The 13,664-nt window shown below is 43.6% G+C and overlaps 1 protein-coding gene across 1 annotated transcript; it reads right to left on the reverse strand.

Moving 5' to 3' along the window:
• Positions 1–192: 192 nt before the first annotated feature.
• dis3 (DIS3 exosome endoribonuclease and 3'-5' exoribonuclease) lies at positions 193–11,638 on the reverse strand. The gene is made up of 21 exons (XM_080017139.1): positions 11,407–11,638; positions 10,400–10,557; positions 9,929–10,119; positions 8,827–8,900; positions 8,546–8,704; positions 7,262–7,429; positions 5,858–5,971; positions 5,549–5,686; positions 5,282–5,428; positions 4,732–4,848; positions 4,470–4,571; positions 4,019–4,083; positions 3,795–3,879; positions 3,510–3,637; positions 3,232–3,318; positions 2,416–2,572; positions 1,808–2,022; positions 1,344–1,512; positions 1,069–1,227; positions 811–936; positions 193–513 (listed from the first exon to the last, which is right to left on the reverse strand). The coding sequence occupies exons 1-21, from the start codon at positions 11,623–11,625 to the stop codon at positions 445–447; spliced, it is 2,847 nt and encodes a 948-aa protein (XP_079873265.1). The 5' UTR covers positions 11,626–11,638; the 3' UTR covers positions 193–444.
• Between the last annotated feature and the right edge of the window lie 2,026 nt (positions 11,639–13,664).

Raw genomic sequence — 13,664 nt, forward strand, 5'->3', positions numbered from 1 at the left:
CTGTTTTATTGAAATTTAAACTTTTATTGCAATCCTATTTTTGATAGCATATTTATTGTTTAACCACACTGAATCATACCACTACTTCATAATAAACAGGTACCTGAGTGAGCTCTGTCTGCAATGTACTATCAGACTCAGTCGATCGCCTTCACTTTTGAGATTGGAATAAATACGAAAGAGCAGCTGAAGTTGAAAAAAAGAAACATTTTTAATAGTTCTGCTGCCCAACAGCAGAATTCAGAAAGACTTCAGGATCAACAGACTTGCACCAGGACATGTCTAACCTCAATTAGCAAAGATATTAGATTTAAAAAATAGATATTCCATTTGTTTGTTGTCAGGACTTCATGACGCTCATCTCAAAAGGTACATCAATGACCGTGCATGGGTGGAGTCACACCTGTGTGGGATTAAAACAGCAAAATGATGCCGGTTCATTTCTCAGCGGTCCAGTTTGGGTTTCTTGGCCTGCGGCTCCACCGCTGGCACTGGAACGCTCACGCCAGGAATCTAAAACCAAGACAGACGGGAGTCGGCGTCAACGTGTGCAAAAGAAAGCTCGGCGTCTCTAGGCATGCCATATAAAGAACCAAACTTTGTGAAAACCTCACAATAATCATTGTAATTGGTAACATTCACATTTCATACACAAGCTTAAAAAGGCGTTATTGTAGTGTATTCCTAAACGTAAACGCCACGGGATACGTTTAGGGTTGCGGCTACTGATTTGAATTCACCCTCGGGTTGGGGAAGAAACAAAAAAAAACAAAAAATACAAAACTATTCCACAGTTGGGGCCACTCTTACCACGGGTTCGACCAGAGACATGCGGATCTTCTGGTGCTGAAGGTTGGAGTCGTCCAGACTGACGGTGACCTTCACCTTGTCGAACATCCGGAAGGTGTGCAGCTGCTCCACGGTCAGGGTGGGTCCCTGCGAAACAAAGCAACGGCGGGGAAGAGACCACATCACCTCTGCAGCATCGAAGAGGAGAGCATGCTTTGGACACTGAAGTGGAAACCTCTAGGGGCCAACGGCTGTTTTTAATCGGGACCCCGGGATTACCTCTTCGTCGAAGCTCAGGCTTGGGCCGGCCTTGTCCTTGCTATCGAAGAAGACCGTTCCCTCCAGGCCAAACTTTGGGATGAGTACGATGATGGCGTTCTTCCTCACAAACAAAATGAAGGCCTCCTCGTTGAGGACCCCTCGACTTTTGAAGAACAACTGGAGGGAGGGAGAGATTTGTTGAGTGCGTTGTATTTTTGACTTGATGCTGGAAAGAGCTCCATGTCAGAGGTAATGCTCCCTGTTAGTGTGTGTGTGTGTGTGCGTTTATGGACCTGCGTGTGGAAGGCCACGGAGGCTCTCTGTGCGTACTGGGCCATCTTGTGCCTGTAGTTGAGGTTGTTGCAGAGCGCCGACTGCTTGTGCTTGTCCATCAAGTCGGCGTAGGTGCTGTCGGCACCGATGGCCACCGCCAGCAGACGGTGCACTATGATGTCAGAGTACCTGGACAGCAGGGGGTGAGATTAGGGGACAACTCAATGAGGACGTACAGTTGATTATATATATTTTTTAAATTTATGCGTTATCAAACTGTTTTCTCAACTAACTTGACATTAATAGCGATGATAATAACCGATGCGTATTAAACTAATCAGTAATAATCAATACAGAGTAACGCGACAGTGCCATGTATAATAAGTTTAAGTTTAATACTTTTTACTTTAAAGAGGACCTATTATGCTCCTTTTAACACAATATATATATATTTATATTTATTATTAAATATGCATATGTGTACCGTCTAATGGGCGATGTGAAGTGTGTGTATATGGGTGAGGCCAGGCCATAGTGGTGGAAGTCGCTGTCCATGCCGGAGCAGAAGTAGACGGCCTGCATCATGCAGCGCGTGGCCAGGACGCGCAGCAGCGTGTTGAAGTACGGGAAGCCGTCCACCGTGGCCACGTCCAGCGAGTCGGCCAGGGCCTTGGCCGTGTCGGTGTGGATCGCCAGCCCCTAGAGAAGCATGAACAGCTCGACGTTACTAGAATTATTTAAGTCACTCATTGAAATACAAAAATAAAATAAATAAATCACATTCACCTCAAAGAAGTTGATAAAATTCAGTTCTCACAGAAATGTGGAATTTTTAAAAAGAATTATTTCGAAACCATGTTATTGAATTTGGAGAATTTCAATAATGTCAATTTTCCTGACAACAATTTTTTTCCACAACCATGTGATCACAGAGCATTGGTTCTGGATCTTATTTCGGCGCGCAGGGTGTTAGTTGAAATTGGGTTCGCTTAAAGCAAGCTAAAATGAAAGAATCCAAGGAGGGACTGAAAGCGAAGTGAAATAAAGACAAGATGAGATCAAATCGAATGCCTCCAAAAGTCTTCCCTTTACCTTGGACCTGGCGGCCTTGATGAGGATGTCATAGTTGGACGGCGGCGGCGCCGGGTGCTTCCTCAGCAAAGCGCACTCTGAGAATTCGTTGTAGGTCTTCTGGGCGACCGAAATGTTGGCGAGCAACATGAACTCCTCCACCATGGAGTTGGTCTCCCTGACGACAGAGAGAGAAAATGTGGGTGCAGGGCGGTGCTTTTCGAGCGACTTTGATAAGAAAGGAAACCGGCTCTTGTGTTGCAAGATCAAAATTGCAAGGCTGCGCCGGTTCATGTTATCCGTCAGATCCGGAGAGAATAGGAGCTCTTGCATCATTTTTAATAATAAGCACGGATCTATGTGTTTTTGGCGTTTTCAGTGTTTAACAGGATGGTAATGTGCCGTGGGATTATTTCACGGTTAAAAAGTGCGCTGTGGCAGAGAAACGGTTGGGGAACACTGACATGGAGCATATTTTAAGAGGTTCGCTAGAGAAAGATGTTATGGTTAAGGCTGCTTGAGGTTTAGTATATCTATACAGTATATCTATTATTAATTTCACCGTCATCTACTATTATATGTGTCTATTTCCAACCGTGCTGAGTTAAATTTACATTTCCCTACATCCATGTCATGATTTCAATGACAAAACCAGGGGGAATATCACAAGTTTACAACAATCTCGTTTTTTTTCAAGGACTTTTCAAGCGCTTCAGCACAAAATGTGCAATTTTCAAGGCATTCCAGTACTTCAATTTACAAGGATGAAATTCAAGCACCTCAAGGACCATTCGATGGCTAAGCGTCAATAAAGCGCCCGTCGAGATTTCCACCTACATGAGTTCTTTGGTCTGGAGGTCGATGGGGTCGTGGGTTTCGCTGTCCATGTGGAAGCGGACCTCCACGGACGACAGCGTCAGCGCACTGAAATAAACCACATAAGAGAACACAACGTGACACGCGGTACATTTACCAAATTCACGTTTGCCGGCCAATGCATCCTCCCACGCTTCGGAGTTCACCGGAGCAACAGGTTGGAAAAGAGATCCATGGACGACAGTGACCTCCCTGTGACCTTGTTGCTGCAGTGAACCGTGTTGAGGTCCTGGTTTTACCCTTTGACGATCCTCTGCCTCTTGAGGATCTTGGCCAGCCTGTTGAGGCCTCGGAGGCTGGTGGTGATGTCGTCGGTCATGGTGGCGTCGTCGATCCTCATCTGGGCTTCGGCGTACGTCAGGGACGCCTGCGGCGAGTCACCGACAGGAAGCGGAAATATTAGTCGAGGCGGAGACGTGTTGCCAAATGTCAGAGAGGAAAAAAAAGAAAAACCAAAGAGAACTATCTGCGGTTGTCGTTGTTTTTTGTAAATACAGGAAATGGAAGCCCCGCTACTACCGTACCTTTGAGTTGATCACACTTTTCGTGAATCTAGTCTTGAGAATCTCAGCCTGGTGGTTCATCTCCCAGATACACGAAAAGGCAAACCTGGTGAAGCCAGAGGGATGGAAAATATGAGAATAAGGATTCGAAAAATACAACATGCGATTGCTAGTATTGGGCCAAAAATAAAACAAAACAAAAAAAAGAAACAATGTCAAAACTTAATCCATTCAACGACACTTACCTCTCCACGTTGGAGCGCAGCGAGCACAGGTTGGAGCTGAGCAGCTCTGGAACCATGTCTATTCTCTGGTAAACACAGCAACACAAACAGCATCAAAACACACACACACACATACATATAATACACACACAATATCTCTTATTCTCCTTGTCACAACTATAAATGTCTATCTCCAACCATGCTGGATTAAATGTACATTTCTGGCATAATCTGTGTCCAAAAGCAATTCTGAAAAATGTTTATCATGTTAGAATTTGAATAACACAACCAGGTGTAATATCACAGGTTTTCAATGATCGCATTCTTTTCAAGGACTTTTCAAGCACTTCAGCACAAAAAGGGGCAATTTTCCAAGTACTCCATTCCTTACATTTCCCCGGACAAAATTCAAGAACTTCAAGCACCTCCAGGACCTGGTAAGAACCCCATTGAAATAGTCCTCCCTCCTCACCTTTCCACACAGGTAGACGGTGGTGCCGCGGCTGGCAGCCTCCTTGTCCAGGGCATTTCCCGGTCGGATGAAATGACTGACGTCTGCTATGTGGACGCCCACCTGCAGCACCGGACACGAAGAGCAGCTCTTCAGACGAGTGTTTATCAAGCAGCGTTCACGTGTATTTCTCCCTCCTCTGTGTGTGTGTGTGTGTGTGTGTGTGTGTGTGTGTGTGTGTGTGTGTGTGTGTGTGTGTGTGTGTGTGTGTGTGTGTGCGCACCTCTAAGTTTCCGTTGTCCAGCTCTCGGCAGTGCAGGGCGTCGTCAATGTCGGTACATCCCGGAGGGTCGACGCTGCACACCGTCAGATTCCTCAGATCCTGTCTCGCTGCCAAGTCCTGCCACGCAGACAGACAGACAGGCAGACAGACAGACAAAAATATGAAAAAAGAAAACGGCAATGCATGGAAAATATACAATAAACCTAACAGTTGATTCCCAATACACAATAAAAATAAATTGCCACTATAAACGTAACCTAATGATAAACAAATATAACTTCACAAAAAAAACTAAAAAGATAAAAATGAAAAATACCTAAAATGATGAATCACACAGTCCTACAGTTTACAACTTAATATTGATTCATTAAATAATGAATAAGTTAAGAAAAAAACAGTGAAGCAGAAAGATGAATGTACAATAAACCTGACATTAAATCTAACCCTTACAGGTTAAACACAGTGTAAGGTTAAAAGAGAACAAACAAACCGACCGGTAAATGAACATGTTGGGGTTAGGAAGCGGGAAGCGGCCGTGACGTGGTTATACCTCCGGTGTGATGGCCCAGGGCATTTTGGGAAGGAAACTGAGCACGGCCTGAGAGAAGTCCTGGTGGGGGACGTCGTGCTCCAGCAGCAGCACCTCCGTCTCCGTCTCCTTGTCCCCCGCGGTGCCCAGGCTGCGCACAAAGTGGCCCTGAAGGGGAAGGCAGAGGGGCGGCGCTTGTGTTGTTTTCGTCTCATCTTTTGACCCCGTTGAAACACTTGGAGAAGAGAACTTTATTTATTTATTTTATTAAAAACATTTTTTACATACATTGGGGTATCTGGAGTTTCTGGACCAGCCATCAACGGCCACCATGATCCTCTGGCCGGCCAGCGCCGAGGCCTGGCGCGTCTCGATGCGGATGCGCGGGATGCGGCGGTCTGCCGGCGTGAAAAGGTGCCGCGTCGACTGGGGAGGGACGGAGGGACGGAGGGAGGGAGGGAGAGAGGAGACAGGAAGACAAAAAGTCTTTCAATATTGCAATTACGTTCATACCTGCTCTACTCCCCGCGGAAAACATCCCGACGAACAGTTCACCCAGGCGTCCTTGCGGGGCGAAAAGGAGAGGTGCGCTTTCACCTCTTTGAGAAGGGAGGCGTTGAGCATGCCGCAGAACGGCCTCCAGTTCCTCTTGATGATTCCCACCACCTTTCCCGTCGGCTTCCGGCCCGCTGCCTCGGCTCTGGTCTTCAGCTGGTCCGGAAAGCAAGAGACAGAGAGTCAGTCTTGGCCGCAGAGAACCAGCGCCGCCAGGAGCGGCCACTCCGACAGAGTGAAGATTCTGCTGTATTTATTAGACAGACACACATAGATATAGACAGATAGACAGATAGATAGATAGATAGATAGATAGATGGATATACTTCACCTGTCAGTGGTTTTAATGTTGTGGGCACTTATTTATATTTAATTGTATAGGTCATATATTTTGATGTTTATCATTAGGTTTAGTGTATATAATCATATCATATTGTGTACAGTCAAATTTTCCCCATACATTTCTTTATTATTATTTTTGCCTATTCTTTCATGTAAGTTGTTGCTGACACTGCAATTTTCCTCAGGAGGTGAACTAAGCATCTATCTATATATCTATCTATATCATAACAAACTACCGGAAGCATGGGACCGTCAGCATCACACAAGAACTCCAGGAAATAGTCATCATATCATACAACAACATCATATCATAAATAACTTGTGGTTTGATTGTGTCCATTTAAAGTAATTCATGGGTATTGGGTTGGGAGAAGGGGAGGAGTCCTCAACACGTTTCTGATCCGGGGCTGCAATGACAGCTTCTGCTGCTAGAGGGCAACGTTGAGCCAGCAGAAATCGAATCCGTCCGCAAACATTTCAAAGTGTTTTAACTTGCCAATCCCATTCCAATATCCCGTGCATGTGACTCGGCCTGTGTCCTCCCTCCTCACCGTGCTGAGGAGGGAGGCCGACTTAAAACTTTCAAACACCCGAATGCCCATCAGAGTGGTTGATCCACTCGCTGTGTTAACGGCGGCTCACATCCAAGTGTGTGTGTGTGTGTGTGTGTGTGTGTGTGTGTGTGTGTGTGTGTGTGTGTGTGTGTGTTTGTGACACGTATCACGTCGGGGTGGGGGTTGGAGTGGATCCTGGAGCGGAGTAGATTCTCACTGGGGCGGATCTTGGGACGTTACACAAAGAGCCAGGTGGCCCACATGGCAGGACTGTGACCCTTTAACAACGTGTCTCCGGCAACTTTTGACATCATTTTGGAGATTATTTTTCGATTGTTTTTCATTTTTGTATTTAATTTGCAATTTAGTTCATAACTTTCTCTGCGCCGTGGTGAGTCCACTCCTTGATCCACTCTGTGCATCCACTCCAACCCCCACCCCACAGGAGATACATGAGGCGTTTCAAACTTATAAGCGAGACTGAAAATGTATCGAACCGTGTGTAAATAACGCCAGGTAAGTCAAAGAAGTGAGCGGAACTCTTCCTCACCGTTTTCTCATTCTCCTCCTCCTCTGTGATGTTGTCGTCCTTGGCGGCGCCTTCGTCCAGCAGCACAACCGAGGAGGGCGCCACCCACTGGTCTTGTGGCAGCAGCTGAATGGCGACCACGTCCTGGTAGATGGCTCTGTTCAGGTTCTGAAGGCCCTGCAGCAGAACCTGCGAGAAAGCGGACCGTGCGATTAAAATATGTCAAGCGTAGATGAGGTCTGGTATAGGCCAGAAACTTTTTCTTTTTGAAACAGAGGCGACCATATAAATTACACTACACAGCCAAAAGCATTTGGACACCCCTTCTAATTAATGGGTATGGCTATTTCCCCCGCACGCTTCACGAACATGAACACCATGCTCAATGCCAAGCGTAGGCTGGAGTGGTGTAAAGCACGCCGCTGTTGGATTCTCTGGAGCGATGGATCACGCTTCACCATCTGGCGTCTGATGGCCGGGGTTTGGCGGATGCCAGGAGAACGCTACCTGCCTGAACGCATAGTGCCAACTGCAATGTTTGGTGGTGGAGGAGTAATGGCCTTGGGCTGTTCTGCGCGGTTTGAGCTCGAGCCCTTCATTCCAGTGAAGCAGAAACTTAATGCTACAGCGTACGATTAAACTGTAGAGAATTGCACGATTCCGACGTTGTGAGAACAGTTTGGGAAGGGCTCCGTTTTGTCTGCAAGCCAGGCCCCCGTCGCCCGACCTCACTGATGCTCGTGTCTGAATGGGAGCAAATCCAAAACCTAGTGGAACACCTTCCCTAGAAGAGTGGAGGCTGCAGCAAACGGGGGGGACCAACTCCAAATCAATGCGCGTGGTTGAGTCTTATTTAATTTTTATTTTATTTTATTTACATTATTCTATTCACTAACTGCATTATGTTTTAGGAATCAGTTAGTTTCAGTTATTTGCTAGGCAGGAATTAGGTTAGTTATTATGTTCAGTTTAGTAACTATTGTGCATAATCTCCGGGTGTGTTGCAAAGACATTTCACTGCATATATGTATGAACGTATTTTTATGTATGTGACAAATAAACCTCTTGAATCTTGATCTTGGTTTTGAAATGAAACTTTCAACAAACACATATGGGTGTGGTGTCCACATACCTTTGGCCAAGTAGCGTATGTACTTTCTCATCCACGTATACCCTCGATGTCATCTCCAAATGCCAAACCATAAATGATACTTATGATCCCATGTGACCTGGCCGTTAACAACGTAGATGTTCATTCAGACATTGAGAGACGGCAGATATGGCCATAACAGACACGTAACACACCTCTGTGGCGTCGTCTCCCTGTATGAAGACGGTGGCTTCCAGGTAATTGTCACTGCTGGCCTTGAAGGTGCCCTGGAGGAAGGCGCCGCTCTTGATGCCCGCCTGAATTCGGGACAGGGGGAGGTGGTCCGGAAATAACACCTTGCTGCTGATCTCATTCTGGATGGGGGGGGGGGGGGGGGCAGAAATGGGAAAGGACACGGTTGAAAAGACGGTTAGGAGCGGCAGAACGAACGCCTTGTTATTGCGCTGGTGAGTACGACAGCTTGCGAATATTTTACCTTCTCATCGCTGGCCAAAGCCAGGCGATCTACCAGCTCTGGGTTGGAGAGCAGACTCTTGATGTACTGCTCACCTAGGACGGAAGGTTGTGTGTGTGTAGAGATCATACATAGAAAAATACAGAGAACAAAGCACCGGATGTTTGTAATGCCTGTGACTTATGGACTTAATAACACCAAAACGGCCAAAATGTCCCTTCTCTTATTGCCTATACCGAAATAAATGCGAGGACAACATGATCTGTGACTATTAACCTCTCACCACTTTTTTATTTATTTATTTATTTTTTATTATTATTATTTTTTTAACGATCAAATCAATTTACATGTACATGTATTCATTTAGAACACCTTTTTTTATTATTATTCATGAAACCACCATAAAACATGTCCCAAATGAATTGAAACACACAGAGAATGTGAAATAATTCATTTAAATATTAAAGTACACAAATCCTACTATATGGCCCACCTCATGGTTTTCAACTATGACATAATTTTTGTGTTTTTTTGCTGTGCCTTTATATAAAAATAATTCATTACCGTAACGTGTCCTGACAATTAAAGACGGCTGTTACAGTAATGAATGCACTTCAGCTTAGTTTAGTGTAAGATGGCAGAACACGCAATGACAGTGCAAACATGTTAGTCCATCACTACATTCCATCACTACTCTTTCTACTGTCATGTTTAAAATTCATATTTCTTCGAAAATATGAAATACTACATCGTTACAGTAATGTAGGGGTCCATAACCGTAACAATGTCTGTTTGTCCGCACATGTTACGTTAATTCATTTTTTCATAAGAAAGGCACAGAAAAAAACACTTAAGATAATGTCATAGTTGAAAACAACTAAGTGGGCTATATAGTAGACGTTGTGTACTTAAATATTTCAACAGATTATTTCACATTCTCTGTGAATATGTGTATCAACTCATTTGGGACTTGTTTTATGGTGGTTTCGTGAGAATGAGCCACCTGAGCACCTGTTTCTCAATTCAACCAGATACAAGTGCAAGATAGCAGTCGGGATTAAGAATAAAACTAGTTGCAGTAATTGTTGTTGTTTTCTTTTTTTTTATTTACAACTCCACTTACATCTGTAAACCAGCAGGCCGCTCTCCTCGGCTTTGTCCTTGTTCCCTTCGTCGTTTGTGATGAGCAGCACCTTGAGCCCGTCCGACTCGCACTTCTCCAGATGTTGGTTGTACCATTTGGTGGCCACACGGATGGCACGGTCGTTTCTATCGTTGGCACTCTCCCCTGGTTCCCGCTCGATGAAGGTCTCTCTGAAAGATGTGTGTGAGTATGTGTGTGTGTGTGTGTGTTGGGGGGTGGGGGTTCAATAAGCAAGTGAAGCCATAGATCCAATTCATTTTGAAAAGAAAGAATATAGCTCAGGAAACAGCTTCCTGCTAAGTTATGCTCACATGATGTTTATGTTTAAAAACTGTAAATACTGTGGCTTCCCTTTTAGGTAAGGGGTGACAATTTGGAGAAACGTTATTGGATAATTATTTTGCAGGGCTATATCAAGGTGACATTATTTAGCGAGGTCGAACCGTCTACCTGTGATGTTCGTTGGTGAAAGTATAGAAGTGTTTCTCTTTGTCGTGGATAATGTCCTTGAGGCGCTTGTAGACGGGTGCGCTGCGGTGGCGCACCTCTTGAAGCACCGTCTGCAGGATGATGACATTACGGATCACGGGATCTTCCAGCACATCAATCTGAAAATGGACAGAAGGTTAGGTGCCACACTAAACCGACAACAAACATGGAGGTTCCAGATCTGGATTCATTGCATGCAATTGTGCAGGAAATGAAATAATAAAGGGCAAACTACAAGGGTTGTGCAAAACAAAGTCAGAAGAATAAAATATAAAGAAATATTAATACATTTGAAAAAACAAGTGTGGCTATGTGTATGTGTGTGTGTGTGTACGCATGTATGTACATACATACAATGTATGTGTATATGACATACATACATACATATACATTGTATGTTTGTATGTATGTCATATACACACACACACACACACACACACGTACATACATACATACATACATACATATGTGTATTTCATAAACACATACAGACATTTCATGTATGTCATACACACATACATACATACATACATACATAGTATGTATATATGTATGTATATAATACACACATACATACAGTGTATGTATGTATAAATGTCATACACACATACATTTAGTGTATGTATGTAGAAATGTATGTTTGTATACATACACAAAGGAAGCAAAACCTGTAAACAAATGTACAGTAGTGCAACAGAGTACTGTGTACAGTTGGAAGGGGGTGTGATCCACAGACGATTTAATAATGTGCAATGACGCGGATTCGATGGCACGTACACATAAATGACTGCACGGGGCAAACTAACTCAGACTGGGGAAGTTAAAACTGGATGTTGTGTTGTTATAACCACTGCGCTGTCTCCCTGGCACGCACTGTATGCACGCGGTTGACATGTTGTAAATGAAGGCGAGCGTGCCCTGTTCACCCCGGGGGTTGTGTGTACCGGCGTCGGACGGAGGAGCACTACCTGGTGCAGCACTACGTTGGTGTCGGGCAGCAGGTAGTGTGGCTCGGAGCACAGGCTGCTCGCGGCGCCGGCCTCCCGCTGCAGGACCGCGGAGTCCTGGCCGCACTCCGTGCACGTCTCGCTCCCGCACCAGATGTCGTCCCTCAGATAGTGCTCACGCACTATTTTCATGACGCCGCCCGACCGCGTCTTCTTCACGAAGGTTTTGGATTTCAACATGTTCACGGTCAGGGAGCGAAGTAAACACACGTTTTCTAACCATCGGATGTGCGTCAACTACCCAGCGAGCCCCATGCGTGGCGGAAAATGGTGGGCCGAAATACACTTTACCGGGGTGTTCGATCTTTTTTTTTTTAATTAAACATAGCCAAAATGTTTTTTTTCTTTGTGCACGTGTCTTTGCGGATATAAGATAGATATATTCGGTTCATATATATATATGCGAAAACCAAGTTCCCATCTCCCCAGACTTTATTAGCACATATTCTAAACCTTGCAGCTATTTTATTTCTATTTCTTTCTTTTGGTCGGCCATCGATCGCGTTGTCCGTGAAAACAAAACGGAGGAAGGCGCGCCCCTCAGCGGCGGGGAGCGGCACTGCACGCAGGCCGACCCGAGGCGGGCGGCGGAGGCCGGACTGGCGCCGCCTGCTCGTGGAGCTCCCACCCTGCGAGGGGGAGGATGCGACGGTTCAAACCCATCAGCTGCTGCAGCCGGAGCCAACACGACGGAACGGAATGAAAAGCGCGTTGGTTTCTATGTTTATGTTTTGTCCATTCGCACGTTGTTGTTCGTTTTTATGTTTATGTTTTTCCCATGCACATGATGTTGGTTTCTATGTTTATGTTTTTTCCATGCACATGTTGTTGTTTGTTTCTATGTTTATGTTTTTCCATGCACATGTTTGTTTCTGTGTTTATGTTTTTTCCATGCACATGTTGTTGTTTGTTTCTGTGTTTATGTTTTTTCCATGCACATGTTGTTTGTTTCTATGTTTATGTTTTTCCATGCACATGTTTGTTTCCATGTTTATGTTTTTCCATGCACATGTTTGTTTCTATGTTTATGTTTTTCCATGCACATGTTGTTTGTTTCTATGTTAATGTTTTTCCATGCACATGCTGTTGTTTGTTTCTATGTTTATGTTTTTTTTCCATGCACATGCTGTTGCTTGTTTCTATGTTTATGTCTTTTCCATACACATGCTGTTGTTTGTTTCTATGTTTATGTCTTTTCCATGCACATGTTGTTGTTTGTTTCTGTGTTTGTTTTTCCATGCACATGTTGTACGCCAACAGCACAGGTAAAAAAAAAAAATGAAAGTATGATGTGAATTGTTTATAACATGATTGTTCCAAGATCTGTAAATCATTGCAGCATATTTACTACAATTAATTAGTAACCCTCTAAAATGTTTGAAGTATTCAGAATGTTACTTCCATACAGCATTTGGACATTAAGTGTTAAAATTAATTAGCCTATAGCCTAATAAGACTGTTAAAGCTCAGATCTACAGAGATTTCCATAGAACTTCAGCTTCACCATCAGCAAATAATGATTTTCCAAAGCCCTCTGTTGGTTGGTTTTAGTTGCCTTTGTGAATAAACTCATTCAAGCAGTTTTATCTTCTCATGATTTGTTATACAATTATAATGAATCTTACTGTGTACTCTTAACGGATTATTTCGAAAATATGTAAATGTGTTGACTCAACAAAATAATGTAAATGTATTGACTCAATGAAATAATGTAAATGCATTGACTCAATCAAATAATGTAAATGTATTGACTCAATAAAAACTATGTAAGGTATTGACTCAATGAAATAATGTAAAGGTATTGACTCAATGAAATAATGTAAATGTATTGACTCAATAAAAACAATGTAAAGGTATTCACTCAATTAAATAATGTAAACGTATTGACTCAATTGAATAATGTTAAGATATTCACTCAATTAAAACATGCAAATGTATTGACTCAATGAAATAATGAAAACATATCGACTCAAATAATGTGAACATATTGACTCAATGAAATTATCTAAACATATTGACGCAATGAAATAATGTGAATGTATTGACTCAATTGAATAATGTAAACGTATTGACTCGATGAAATAATGTAAATGTATTCACTTTCTGAATGAAAACATTTGGCAGTTCACCACTTCTGTCGATCGTTAACGAAGGAAAAAAACAAAAACTTGACCTGATGTGTATATGCGTCTTTGTGTGCTTACGATTTAGACCTTCAG

Source organism: Zeus faber, assembly GCF_960531495.2.
Source record: "Zeus faber genome assembly, chromosome: 16".
Classification (NCBI taxonomy): Eukaryota; Metazoa; Chordata; class Actinopteri; order Zeiformes; family Zeidae; genus Zeus; species Zeus faber.

What these genes read in the sequence shown, in the direction of transcription:
- dis3 (XM_080017139.1), bottom strand. Translation starts at nt 11,625, where the DNA reads ATGTTGAAATCCAAAACCTTCGTGAAGAAGACGCGGTCGGGCGGCGTC. An exon ending in AGGAGGAGAATGAGAAAACG is followed by an intron (nt 5,972 to 7,261) that starts GTGAGGAAGAGT and finishes TTTCCGGACCAG; the next exon opens with CTGAAGACCAGAGCCGAGGC. An exon ending in CCTGGGCCATCACACCGGAG is followed by an intron (nt 4,849 to 5,281) that starts GTATAACCACGT and finishes TCTGCGTGGCAG; the next exon opens with GACTTGGCAGCGAGACAGGA.